Genomic DNA, 14015 nt, shown 5'->3' on the forward strand with positions numbered 1-14015 from the left:
TACGTGCCAAGTTTCACGCTGATTGGACAAAACCCCAAAGAGGAGTTTGAAAAAGTATGTTTTACAGTTTTTGCGATTTTGCTCCTACAAAAGTTTAGGTGGAAATGGGCGTGGCCTAGCCCAGGTGATTCAGTGCTATTCAAGGAATCTGTGGATATGAAGGTTTTGAATGTGCAACAAACAGTGTGGGAGTTATTGGCCAAAACGCATTGACCTTGGTTGTAGCGCCACCTGCTGGCGAACATATGTGCATTTTTGCGTCCAAGGTACCCTGGGGGTTTTAGACCCACCCTCCAAAGGGCACCGCCCTACCTTGCACGGTTTAGCCTGCAGCTACACTTTCACCAACAGAACTATAAAAGGTAACAATAATGATAATAATCCTTACGATTACAATAGGGTTCCTAGCACCACTGGGCCTAGGCCCCTAATATTAATATTAATATTAATATTAATATTAATATTTTCAAAAAACATCCCACAAATTCTGAATTTTTTAACAAATGTTCCTTAATTATTAATATTCTCACTGTAAATGTTTAGTTTGATCTGATTAATAATTTATAGATATAGATAATATAGTGAGGGGGGTGTGTCCTTATTATTCTTCCATGTTCATCTTCCAATATGTCTGTAACTCCATCACATATAAAGGTAAATATGGTACAGTAATAAGCTCCTCCCACTCTCTCAGAATATAGAAATAGATCTGCTATACATCATATCTGGTGGACATGTCAGCTCCTCTAAATAGTCAGTGTGTGTTTGGGTCTGGAACATGTTCAGTAAACTACTTAGCATATGTCTCAGCTCCCTGTAATGTGATCAGCTTAGAGCTATGAACATAGACTGTTCACATCACTAATGATTAGTCACAGATATACATTGGTTCTAGACTCACACACTCTGGAAATATGAACTTTATTTACTATTTTCATTGGTTCATAACTACATGTGTGAATATAATAAATAATCTGATCTGTTTTCATTTATAGTATAAATGTTAATATTTATTGGGATATTAAACTATTTTTATTTATGTGAGTTCTTCATTTTTATTTTGAAACCAAACTTTGGATTATTTCACCACTGGTGATTATTAATAATCGTTTACATGAAGTTATTGTAGCTTAGCTCTGTGTCTAATAATCATTTATTAATTATTAGTTGTTCACAGATCAGTGTTTTACTGAAACCTGGCTCAGTGAACTCATCCTGGACAGCTCTCTACATCTACCAGACTTTCAGCTCCTCAGAGCGGACCACGTAAAAGAGCTGTGGGAAGATGAGGGGAGGTGGAATATGCTTTTACATTAACCAAGGTTGGTGTACAGATGTTACAGTGTTGAAGCAGACGTGTAGCCATAATCTGGAGAGTTTTTTCATAAACTGTAAACCATTTTATTCTCCTCGTTTGTTATGGTCTGTGTTTACATCCCACCTCAGGCTAGTGTAACAGAGGCGTTACAGCACCTGGCTGACCAGATAGCAGACGTGGAGAAACAACATCCAGACTATTTGCTAATCATTCTAGAGGATTTTAACAGAGCAAATCTAACCCATGAACTCCCTAAATACAGACAACATATAAAGTGTCCCACCAGGGGGGCTAACACACTGGACCACTGCTACACTGTAATAAAGGATTCATATCACTCTGTTCCCCGTGCAGCTTTGGGGCTCTCTGATCACTGTCTGATTCATCTCATCCTGACCTACAGGCAGAAGTTTAAATCTGCTAAACCTGTAGTAAGGACTGTAAAGAGGTGGACAGAGGGGGAGGAGTTACAGGACTGCTTTGACTGCACTGATTGGAGGGTTTTTGAAGCTGCATCAGACCTAGATGAACTGACTGATACTGTGACATCTTACATCAGCTTCTGTGAGGACATGTGTGTGCAGACCAGGACCTTCTGCACATACAACAACAACAAACCCTGGTTTACACCTCAACTCAGGATGCTACGTCAGGCTAAGGAGGAAGCCTACAGGAGTGGGGACTGGGTCCTGTTTAAGCAGACTAAGTACACACTAACCAAGGAGATCAGAGTAGCCAAGAGGTGCTACACTGAGAAGCTAAAACAAAGCTTCTCAAACAAAGACCCTTCTGAAGTGTGGAAAGGCCTGCGTGATGTCACCAACTACAGGAAACCCTCCCCCCACCCTGCAGGTAACAAAAGACTGGCTGAAGACCTGAATAGTTTCTACTGCAGGTTTTCTCACCCACCCCCCAGCTCATTAGCATCAGCCCATCACCTGGACTCTGCCCTTCCTGCTCCCCCCACTTCCCCCCCTACCTCACCCTCTGACCCCCCACCTACCCTGAAGATCAATGACAGAGATGTGTGCCAACTGTTCAAAAAGTCTCCAGGACCAGACGGAGTATCTCCTTCCTGTCTGAAAGCCTGTGCTGAGCAGCTGGTCCACATCTTCACATGGATCTTCAATACATCACTGGAGCTGTGTGAAGTACCTTCTGCTTCAAAAGCTCCAGCATCATCTCAGTCCCAAAGAAACCTGCCATCACAGGACTTAATGACTATCGACCCATTGCTCTGACGTCTGTAGTCATGAAGTCCTTTGAGAGGCTGGTACTGAGCCACCTGAAGGACATCACAGGACCCCTGCTGGACCCCCTACAGTTTGCCTATCGGGCAAACAGGTCTGTAGAGGATGTAGTCAACATGGGACTGAACTACATCCTCCATCACCTCCACTCCCCAGGGACCTACGCTAGGATCCTGTTTGTGGATTTCAGCTCTGCGTTCAACACCATCATCCTGGACATCCTTCACCAGAAACTCACCCAGCTCACAGTGCCGGCCTCCACCTGTCAGTGGATCACCAACTTCCTGTCTGACAGGAAGCAGCAAGTAAGGCTGGGAAGCATCACATCCATCACCCGGTCACTCAGCACTGGCGCCCCTCAGGGGTGTGTTCTCTCCCCACTGCTATTCTCCCTCTACACCAATGACTGCACCTCAGGGGACCCCTCTGTGAAACTCCTGAAGTTTGCAGACGACACCACCGTCATCGGTCTCATCAGGGATGGGGACGAGTCTGCCTTCAGATGGAGGTGGAACAGCTGGATCTCTGGTGCAGTCAGAAACATCTGGAACTGACCCTGTTCAAGACTGTGGAGATGACAGTGGACTTCAGGAGAAATCCCCCCCCCCACTCACCCCCCTTACCATTCTGAATAGCACAGTGTCTACCATGGACTCCTTCAGGTTCCTGGGATCCACAATCTCACAGGACCTGAAGTGGACCTCCCACATAGACACAACCAGGAAAAAGGAACAGCAGAGGATGTACTTCCTGTATCAGCTGAGGAAGTTCAACCTGCCCCAGGAGCTGCTGACCATGTTCTACACCTCCATCATTCAGTCTGTTCTGTGCACCTCCATCACTGTCTGGTTTAGATCTACAACCAAACTAGACAAACACAGACTACAAAGGATAATCAGGACTGTAGAAAAGATCATTGGTGTTGATCTGCCCTCCATCCAAGACTTATACCTGTCCAGGGTCAGGAAACGGGCAGGTAGCATCACTGCAGACTCCTCCCACCCTGCACACAATCTGTTTAAACTCCTCCCCTCCGGCAGACGCTACAGATCACTGTACGCCATAAAAACAGTTTGTTCCCCCAGGCTGTCACTGTGATCAACACTATACAGTCATAGAGAGTCAGACCTGGTTCTGTTACTGTGAAATAACCTGGAACTAACATAACAACCCTGGATCAATCTGTCACTGTGAATGTTCATGTACATAATATTTTCATTTATATGTTCACCTGCACTACTGCACTATTATCTTATTATTATTATTGTATTTTTATTTTATTTCGTTATTATTATTATTATTATTATTATTATTATTATTATTATTATTACTATCATTATTATCTTGTTATTTTATTTAGTTTGCACATATTAGTCTAACTACTCTTATATTTATGTTTATACTTCTTTTTTTATTTATTTTTCTTTATTCTAGTTGATTGTTATTATTTAATGTTACACTATCTGAGAGAGCTCAGGTCACCAAGACAAATATTCATACACTCTTGGTCAATAAAGTTGATTCTGATTCTAGTAAGACAAATTATATAAAAACATTAGTTATGAACACATTGCTCATGTGCTCCATCTATTATCATAACGCTAACAGTAATTAGTGAGAGAGTAGGCGGAGCTATATTTCCAAACCACATTTACCTTTCCTATGTGATGGAGTTCCTGATGTATTGGAAGATGAACAATAAACCCCCCCCCCCCCCCCAACATTATCCATATTACTGTAAAGTAACCCTGAAAGCAGATATAAATAATAAATGGTGGCTGGTGAACAAATGTGACCAATAGCAGTAAGAGACATACCTGAGGACACACCCCCTCCACGGCGTCCACCACCACTATGGCTCCATCACACAGTCGGACGGCGGTGGAAACTTCTGAGGAGAAGTCCACGTGACCAGGGGAGTCGATCAGGTTCAGTAAGTAGTCCTGATCCCCTGGAGAAGAACACAGACCAGGATTAGAACCAACATCCACTGATCAAACACTTTATTACATCACCTGACCATGATTCACAGATATCAGCCTTTAATAGAGCCTCCACTCTATCACTAATCATTACACCTTTTTTGTAAAATCACAATCAGAACTTTTTTCATTTAAATCATTTAGACTATTTTAAAGTTATTTACTAATTTTTTTAAAAAACATTTCACATACTTAAAATCATTGGCCTTAATGGAAAAAAGGAATAAAAGATCATTTAAGACAAGGACATGTTTTAAAATGTATGTAAGCCCCTCCTTTCTAGCTAGCTTGATTTGATTTTTACTGTTAGCTAAGCCAGAGATGAGTTTAGCTAAACCAGATGTGAGTTTAGCTAAACCAGATGTTAGTTTAGCTAAACCAGATGTTAGTTTAGCTAACACAGTAAAAATGTGAAAAACAGTGTGAGATGTGTCTGTATCTCAGACCAGATGAAACTCACCCTTCCTGAAGTGCAGAGAGATGGAGCTGGACTTCATGGTGATGCCTCTGACCTGCTCGTCCTCTCTGCTGTCCAGGTACCGCAGCTTGTAAAGCACAAAAAACCAGGTTCATTTCTACGTCCACACAAACACAGATGAGAAGATCTCACCTTCCCAGCCAGACGACTGGAGATGATCCCATTACTGGCCACCAAGCAGTCGGCCACCGTCGTTTTACCTGGAACACACACACACACACACACACACACACACACACACACACACACACACACACACACACACACACACACACACACACACACACACACACACACACACACACACAGAGTTTAATTATCTCACACACAAACTAAAGCTTCATCATTTGACAGTTGTTAAAAAGCTTTATTGACCAATATATTCCTTTTAAATAATCCTCCACTGTGTGTGTGTGTGTGTGTGTGTGTGTGTGTGTGTGTGTGTGTGTGTGTCCCATCACTAACAGTGAACACATGGTTATAGACCCACCCACTGATCCATACTTCAATCCATGTCTAAAGCAAGTGTAGTACAATCTCAACACATGCTAAAGCTAATGCTAAAGCTAATGCTAAAGCTAATGCTAAAGCTAATGCTAAAGCCCAGTCCAGCTCTGGTCCCAATGATGGTATTTACTCGACAGGATGTGGAAATTTGCTGGTGATCACAGCAGGGTTGCCAGATTGGGCTGAATAAACAGAACTGGTATAACTGGTAATAATCAAATAGTTTCATTAAAAGTAAAAAACAAACATATCAATAAACTGCTGTGAGTCCTAATCCATCATCATCATCATCATCATCATCATCATCTTTAATAAAGTATAATCAATCAATCATCATCATAACTGACAACTGTTTTGCAGTTGCTATGACAACAGGGTTTGAATGTTTGATTGAGCTCTTTGTGAATCGCCTTTTAGTGTGTACACATGTAGTGTGTACTTTGTTACACGTAGTGTGTACTTTAACACATGTAGTGTGTACTTTGTTACACGTAGTGTGTACTTTAACACATGTAGTGTGTACTTTGTTACACGTAGTGTGTACTTTGTTACACGTGTAGTTAGGGATGTAACGATCAATCGTAAGGCAGTTAAAAATCGATTCATAGATATCACGGTTGATATCGTTTTTCTGACAATTGAATCGCAGTACTTTTTTTAACCAGCAGAGGGCGCTATCCACAAGTGTTGGCGGCGGGCGGAGTCTGCTACTACTTTCTTTCTGGCTGCCTTCTACTCTTAAATATGTTCATAAATGATTCTTTACCCCTTTAGCACCGAAAGAATATCTGTAATATTACTTGAATATCTGTAAAAGTCACGTTTTTCTATTAGCTCTGTCTGCTAGCATAGCATCTCTTCTTCACTGCAAGATATCTGCATGCCAACTGACCACTGTGTTACCAGCGCCCTCTGCTGGTCCAAACAAATATGACGTAAATCAGTGCAATCACGGTTTTTTTTTTTTAAAGTCCAATTGTTAAGGCACAAAATACATTTTCAGTTGCACTTTTAAAAAGAAAAAGAACTATTATGCAGTTTTGCATTGTTTATTATAGAACCAGAATTTAAATTAAAAGGCTTCATTTTCATTTGTATTATAACTTTATTTATTTTATTCAAGATTTATTTTTAGTTAAATTGCATTGTTTTGAATAGTTTATCAAGGAATTATTTTGACAATAAAAAATAAAAGGAAAATAATACAGTATTTTCTATTTTTTTTCCCCAAAAAAATAAAGGAATATTTTTCAGTCATTTATATACAGTCCCATTTTGTGAAATAAATCGTGAGAGAATCGTATCGTGAACCCCGTATCGTGAATCGTTACATCTCTACATGTAGTGTGTACTTTGTTACACATGTAGTGTGTACTTTGTTAAACATGTAGTGTGTACTTTGTTACACATGTAGTGTGTACTTTGTTAAACATGTAGTGTGTACTTTGTTAAATATGTAGTGTGTACTGTAGTATGTTAACACGTGTGTACACAGCCTTGAAGCCTTGAGATTTGGGCTGGAAATGATCAGATCTGGCAACCCTGCGCGCGTGCGTGACGCACACACAGACAGACAGACAGACAGACAGACAGTGTAACGTGTAACTGACCGTGGTCCACGTGAGCCAGGATACACAGGTTTCTGATGTTGGACGGGTTTTTCTGCAGAGTTTTAATCTTTTCCACACCGGGCTGAGCCATAACAACCCACTACGTCACTTCCTGTACCTTCTACCGTTAACACACCGTCATTTACAGTAAATAGTGTCTATATATTTATAGAATATGATGTATGTGGTGGTGAACACACCGCACAGAGAAGCAGAACGAACGGTAACGGCTCTGACACACGTTGTTGTCCCGGAAGTAGAAAAATACCGTAACCAATAGACATCTTGTACGTACGTCTCGTCACTCCTGGGGAGGCGTGGCCAAGCGGCGCCATCTTGAGTGGGTCAGGACCGCTTGTAAATCAACGGTCACTGAATTTAAGGTAAATTAATTAAAAAGCGTTTAAATGTAATAAATATAGATCTCACACAGAATGTCTGGATCATTTTTTATCTTAAATTCTTTCTCTTGTGACAGAACAGAATAAATGCTGCACTTTGGCGCCTCCTGTGGCTGTTTTAATGATTGGAACGTAGAAAATCACCTTTACAGGTAAGGTGAGCAATAATGGAGAACAATGTCCTCATCCTTTATTTGCATCGTGACCACATTTCACTATCACACATTTATGGAAACCTTGTTTTTCTAAATTTACTGTTTGATATTAAAATGTTACAAATACAGAGTAAATAATAAATAATAAAAATTCAAACAATACATTTTTAATCAGTAAATTTTTATTTACTCAATTATCAAACCTTTCAAGGGACTCGGTTTAAATTCCAGGCGACAACAAATAGGGTCACAACCCCATGGTTGAAAAACCCTGATGTAGAGACAGGAGAAATAGAGCTGTTCTGTGTGGTTCTCTCTATCACACAATCTCTATAGTGAAATACAGGCCAGATACTATATATATATATATATATATATATATATATATACTGATAACATTTACCAAGGTCTCTTCTCAGAGACTCTGTCATTGTTATACTTAGCACTATTAGCAGCTACAGAACAACTACAGATTCATCGTCTTCCTCAGAACCTTTGACCAAATAAACCCTGTGTCAGCATTTAACCTTTAAACCTTTAACTTTAACTCGTCTCAACTCTTATTAAATAAACAACAGTGATGATAATGTTTTATTAATCAGGTCCATTGTAGATTAAATAAAATGAACCTGATTATTATTATTATCTATGTACTGTATATTATTATTATTACTATACATTGATAACTTGATTAAACTAGTAAATAAATAATATTTTTAAAATATATAATCTGTTTATTTTTGGGTTTTGTGAAGAATCAGAAAAACTTTATTAATCCCAGAGGAACTAAACAAGGCAAATAAAAAACCACCAATAATAATAATAATAATAATAATAATTATACACACAGAAAACAAAGACGACACAAAGAGGTCGTTAGCTGAACCTTGTTTAGTTCAAAACTAATTATGAAAATATAATTGTCATCTTTTTGTTCTCACAAATGATAAATAACTAAATAAATATGTGAAACTGTAATTTCCAGGCTATAAAACGAACTGTTTCATTGGCCGCATTACAATAATTTTAACATAGGCCACACCCTATTGGCTGATGAGAGTGTCTGTCAGACAACTTAGTGTGTACTTTAACACATGTAGTGTGTACTTTAACACATGTAGTGTGTACTTAGTTACACATGTAGTGTGTACTTTAACACATGTAGTGTGTACTTTAACACATGTAGTGTGTACTTTAACACATGTAGTGTGTACTTTGTTACACATGTAGTGTGTACTTTAACACATGTAGTGTGTACTTAGTTACACATGTAGTGTGTACTTTAACACATGTAGTGTGTACTTAGTTACACATGTAGTGTGTACTTTAACACATGTAGTGTGTACTTTAACACATGTAGTGTGTACTTTAACACATGTAGTGTGTACTTTGTTACACGTAGTGTGTACTTTAACACATGTAGTGTGTACTGTAACACATGTAGTGTGTACTATAACACATGTAGTGTGTACTTTAACACATGTAGTGTGTACTTCAACACATGTAGTGTGTACTTTAACACATGTAGTGTGTACTTAGTTACACATGTAGTGTGTACTTTAACACACGTAGTGTGTACTTTGTTACACGTAGTGTGTACTTTAACACATGTAGTGTGTACTTTAACACATGTAGTGTGTACTTAGTTACACATGTAGTGTGTACTTAGTTACACATGTAGTGTGTACTTAGTTACACGTAGTGTGTACTTTAACACATGTAGTGTGTACTTTAACACATGTAGTGTGTACTTTCACACATGTAGTGTGTACTTTAACACATGTAGTGTGTACTTAGTTACACATGTAGTGTGTACTTTAACACATGTAGTGTGTACTTTAACACATGTAGTGTGTACTTTAACACATGTAGTGTGTACTTTGTTACACGTAGTGTGTACTTTAACACATGTAGTGTGTACTGTAACACATGTAGTGTGTACTATAACACATGTAGTGTGTACTTTAACACATGTAGTGTGTACTTCAACACATGTAGTGTGTACTTTAACACATGTAGTGTGTACTTAGTTACACATGTAGTGTGTACTTTAACACACGTAGTGTGTACTTTGTTACACGTAGTGTGTACTTTAACACATGTAGTGTGTACTTTAACACATGTAGTGTGTACTTAGTTACACATGTAGTGTGTACTTAGTTACACATGTAGTGTGTACTTTAACACATGTAGTGTGTACTTTAACACATGTAGTGTGTACTTAGTTACACATGTAGTGTGTACTTAGTTACACATGTAGTGTGTACTTTGTTACACGTAGTGTGTACTTTGTTAGACAACTCAGCCAATCAGAGCAGACAGGTAGGCGGGGCTGCTGTACTAGCACTAGGGTGTCTGTAGGAGTCACATGACCCTGAAAGGATGAGGTCAGAGGAGGGACATGAACGTTATGGATGTTAGTGATGATGGTGGTGGAGCAGAGATGGAAGTTCTTGGTACGAGAAATCAACCTGAGACTGAGGTTCAGAGAAGAAGCAGAAAAAAATGGATTAAAGAGTTTAGAGCGTTTTCTACGTTGAACAAACAGACAGTGAACCAGGGGGAGGAGCTTAAAGTGTAGTTTAACTGCTTGTAAAACAGTGATGTTGACAAAGTTTATAAATAAAGCTATAGGAGAAGTTCAAACATCTAAAATAATACGCAATGGTTCGTGTTGTGTTTAAGAATAAAGTTCAGTGTGACAGAGCAAGAAAAGTGGAAAAGATTTGAGGAAAGTTGTTAGAAGTTAAGGTAAAAATATCCATAAAGAAGTGTTTTTTATAATGATAATGGAAACAATGTTATAAACATGAATAATGGAGATTAAACCACTGAAAACAATGTGTTTCAGAGACAGGTGTGACATTTAAAGGAGATGCTTTACATATGTAAAGTTTTCATAAGTTATCAGAGTTATAATATCCTCCACTCAGGTCATATTTACTGTAACTGTCACAGGTTCAGACACATTACAGTAGGAAGAAGCTAAGTGTTGCTAACTGTGGTGAGGAGCATAGCTCAGCATTAGATGTGAAGAGAGAAATAGAAAAACAGACTGAGGGTTTAAACTATGCTGAAGCAGTGAAAAGGAAGGTACAGTTAATGCTATATAATAATAATAATAATAATAATAATAATAATAATAATAATAATAATAATAATAATAATAATAATAAAGCTTGTACTCTTCATGGTGGAGGTTAGAAAACTGAAAAGATGAAGATAATTGTGAAATTGGTAAAGAAATTCCTAAAGATCTCAGATCTAGGTTTGGAAGAAGTTGAACATTTGTTACAACAAAGAGTTATAGTGACCAGTGGAACACGTACTGTATGATATCATGTGTATGTTATAGTGACCAGTGGAACACGTACTGTATGATATCATGTGTATGTTATAGTGACCAGTGGAACACGTGATCACCTCTACAGTAGATGATTTATGAGCTGTTTGATTATGTAGCTGTGGCTGTGTATGGCCTCCGTTCTCACACACCCCATGTCTGCTCCAGCTGTCAGTCATTTAAATATTATTTTTAAATAAATGTTAGTGTGACAGGTTGTTTGTGTCCCGTGCTGGAGGCTGGACTGTGACTCATTCTGACATGTACTGAACTCTGACCCCAGCCCTGACTTTACTGTAGATGGAGATCAGAACATCCTGTACACAGCATGTATACAGGATGTTCTGATCTCTGCTCTGTCTGTACGTCCTCCTTATGGAAGCATCTCCATCAGCCTCAGAGTCCAGATCAATAAGTGATCAATCACTGATCAAACCTAACGCAGTGATTTAATAACTTTATTCTTCTATTATAAACTAATACTGTATCTATGCTGCTGTAGCAGACTGTGTGTGTGTGTGTGTGTGTGTGTGTGTGTGTGTGTGTGTGTGTGTGTGTGTGGTGTGTGTGTGTGTGTGTGTGTGTGTGTGTGTGTGTGTGTGTGTGTGTGTGTGTGTGTGTGTGTGTGTGTGTGTGGGTGTGTGTGTGTGTGTGTGTGTGTGTGGGTGTGTGTGTGTGTGTATGTGTGTGTGTGTGTGTGTGTGTGTGTGTGTGGGTGTGTGTGTGTGTGTGTGTGTGTGTGTGTGTGTGTGTGTGTGTGTGTGTGTGGGTGGAGCTGAGAGCGTTGCTGATTGTTTCAACTTTTTGTGGGTTTGAAGCAAACTTTTTTCTCTTTTTTTGGTTTGAATGTGTTTATGAGTTGTTTTCTTTATCGTTTGTTGTGAAAGTAAGATTGTTTTGTGTGGATGTGTGAGTGTGTGTGTGAGTGTGTGTGTGTGTGTGAGGGCAGCGTGCTCTGCACAATGCCAGTGGCAGATGCAGCAGCACCCGGGGAGTTTAGAGGCTGACTCGCAGACATGCCATCAAACTTTTCCCCAGTGTTTAGTGGAGGACTGTCTGTGGGAAAGGTGGATATGACTGTGTGAGGTCTGCATGGAGGATGAACATTGTGATGTTTTTAGATAGCACAGTTAAAGTTGCTGAGGTGGTGGAGAAGGTCATCTTCACTGTTGTCTCTCCTCTCGTTAACCCAGCCACAAAAATGATGGTCTCTAATCCCCCCTTTACTTAAAAATCAATTGCTGGGAAAAGAACAGTCCAGATATGAACAGCTCATGTTTCTGATCTAAACGGTTTCTCTCAGGTTTGTCATAGATACAGGTTTACATTAAAGAAAGAAACACTGACCTGATCCTGTCTTTTTCATTCAAAGTGAATAGTTTTAATTACATGGTTTTTGCTTCTTCAGAGACGATGAAATGTTTTGGTTGTGGAGCAGAGGGTCACCTGATCTGCTCTGGTGGGCGGAGCACAGTGGGCTGCTGCGGTGGCCCGTTACCGTGTGGGGCCCTCCAGTTGTTGCTGTGAGGCCGGGTTTCTTTCCTGCTCCGGTGGAGACGTCTGTCGCAGAGGCTCCTCACACAGCTCCGCCCCCCGTGGTTTCTGTGTGATGTTCAGGAAAGGATGGAGGAGGAGATGTCAGATGATCTCTCATCAGAAAAAAAGAGAAATAAAACAAAGAAGACTCAGTCTGTCTAAAGGCTCCAGGCTGCCTCGCGTGGACGGTTTCTTCCCCGACCTGCATCTATTCGTTAGGTCAACCAGGAAGAGTAGTGGGGGGGGGGGGGGGTTAACAACGCCTGAGATAAACAGACTGAAAAAACTAGTTCTAAGGATGAATAATCAGATCATCAATGATGAAGATGATTCTTAGATGTTTTTACTTTTACTGACTGATTTTCTTACTGTTGTTTCTTTTTGATCCATGTGTGATTTTAATATCAGCACCTTTTAAACCTGAACAGGTCTGATTTTAAACCAGCTGCTCTTTTTAAACTGATGGAGACTCAGAGAATTGACGTCATGTTTGTTGAAGAAACTCAGCATCACAGACAATGAAAGTGACTAGAACAGAGCTTTTAAAGGGGAGGTGATGATAAACCACAGGTCTGAGTGAGGGGTGGGGATTTTATTGGCTCAGCATTTTTTACCTTTTTCTTTTACTGTTGATGAAATCATTCCAGATGTTTTATTGAAGGTTAAAGCTGTCTTTGAAAATGTGAAAGTTGTGTTTTTAAATGTCTATTCTCCCACTAACGTGGTGGACAGGGTGGCATTTTTAAACATTTTAAGTGTTAAGAACTGTGAGGATGATGGTTTTAACTGCACAGAGAATCAAACCCTCAACAGGAACCATCCTGAGCCACGCCCCCTTCGTCTCACACACTCAGACAGCTGATGGAGAATCAGGAAGTGATGTGTGGAGGTACAGACAGTACACCTGGAGCCACAGCAGAGACTTCATTGTTGTAAACACCACTAACCCAGGTGTTTTATTCAGCCTGTGGGTTTTAATCTCCTGTCATGTTTTTATTAAAACGTCTATTGGTATTTTAACACGGCCCTGTCACATGACCAGGCTTTTAGAAGTGTTTTTTAGTTTTTTTTAGGAATCCCACAGGGAAAGCAGACCTGCCTTCTCTAGCATACAACACTGGTGGGATTTTAGTCAAAATAAAACAGCTGTGTCAGCAGTTCACTCGCGGTGTCACTACAGGGTTAACCTGGTCGATGAAGGATCTGGAGACGCAGATAGTGGAGCTGCAGACTTTAGTGGACTCCACAGCAAATGGAGGGCTTTTAGACTCCCTCAACAAGGCTGACAACAGCGAGTTGGCACCAGAGGTGACGCTGCTCGAACTTCACACTGCCACCATGAGCCTGCAGAGAGGCAGAGCTCCAGGCATGGACGGCCTTCCTGCTGACTGTATCCATCCTTCTCTCCTGTCTAAAATTCAGGCAGTTTAGTGGA

At 39.9% G+C, this 14015-nt stretch overlaps 2 protein-coding genes across 2 annotated transcripts in view; one reads left to right on the plus strand and one right to left on the minus strand.

The window, feature by feature from the left end:
• Nucleotides 1–7401, minus strand: part of efl1 (elongation factor like GTPase 1) — a 47821-nt gene extending 40420 nt beyond the window's left edge. The window contains exons 1-4 of the mRNA XM_028440957.1: nucleotides 7146–7401; nucleotides 5161–5228; nucleotides 5011–5095; nucleotides 4386–4519 (exon numbers count right to left, since the gene is read on the minus strand). Coding sequence (XP_028296758.1) covers nucleotides 4386–4519; nucleotides 5011–5095; nucleotides 5161–5228; nucleotides 7146–7236 — 378 coding nt within the window. The 5' untranslated portion in view covers nucleotides 7237–7401. The remainder of the gene's footprint in view (nucleotides 1–4385; nucleotides 4520–5010; nucleotides 5096–5160; nucleotides 5229–7145) is intronic.
• Nucleotides 7402–13774: 6373 nt separating this feature from the next.
• tmc3 (transmembrane channel like 3) overlaps nucleotides 13775–14015 on the plus strand; it is a 33901-nt gene continuing 33660 nt past the window's right edge. Inside the window, exon 1 of the mRNA XM_028440958.1 lies at nucleotides 13775–14002. Coding sequence (XP_028296759.1) covers nucleotides 13775–14002 — 228 coding nt within the window. The remainder of the gene's footprint in view (nucleotides 14003–14015) is intronic.

The sequence above is a fragment of the Gouania willdenowi genome, unplaced genomic scaffold, assembly GCF_900634775.1.
Source record: "Gouania willdenowi unplaced genomic scaffold, fGouWil2.1 scaffold_122_arrow_ctg1, whole genome shotgun sequence".
NCBI classification, from domain to species: domain Eukaryota; kingdom Metazoa; phylum Chordata; class Actinopteri; order Blenniiformes; family Gobiesocidae; genus Gouania; species Gouania willdenowi.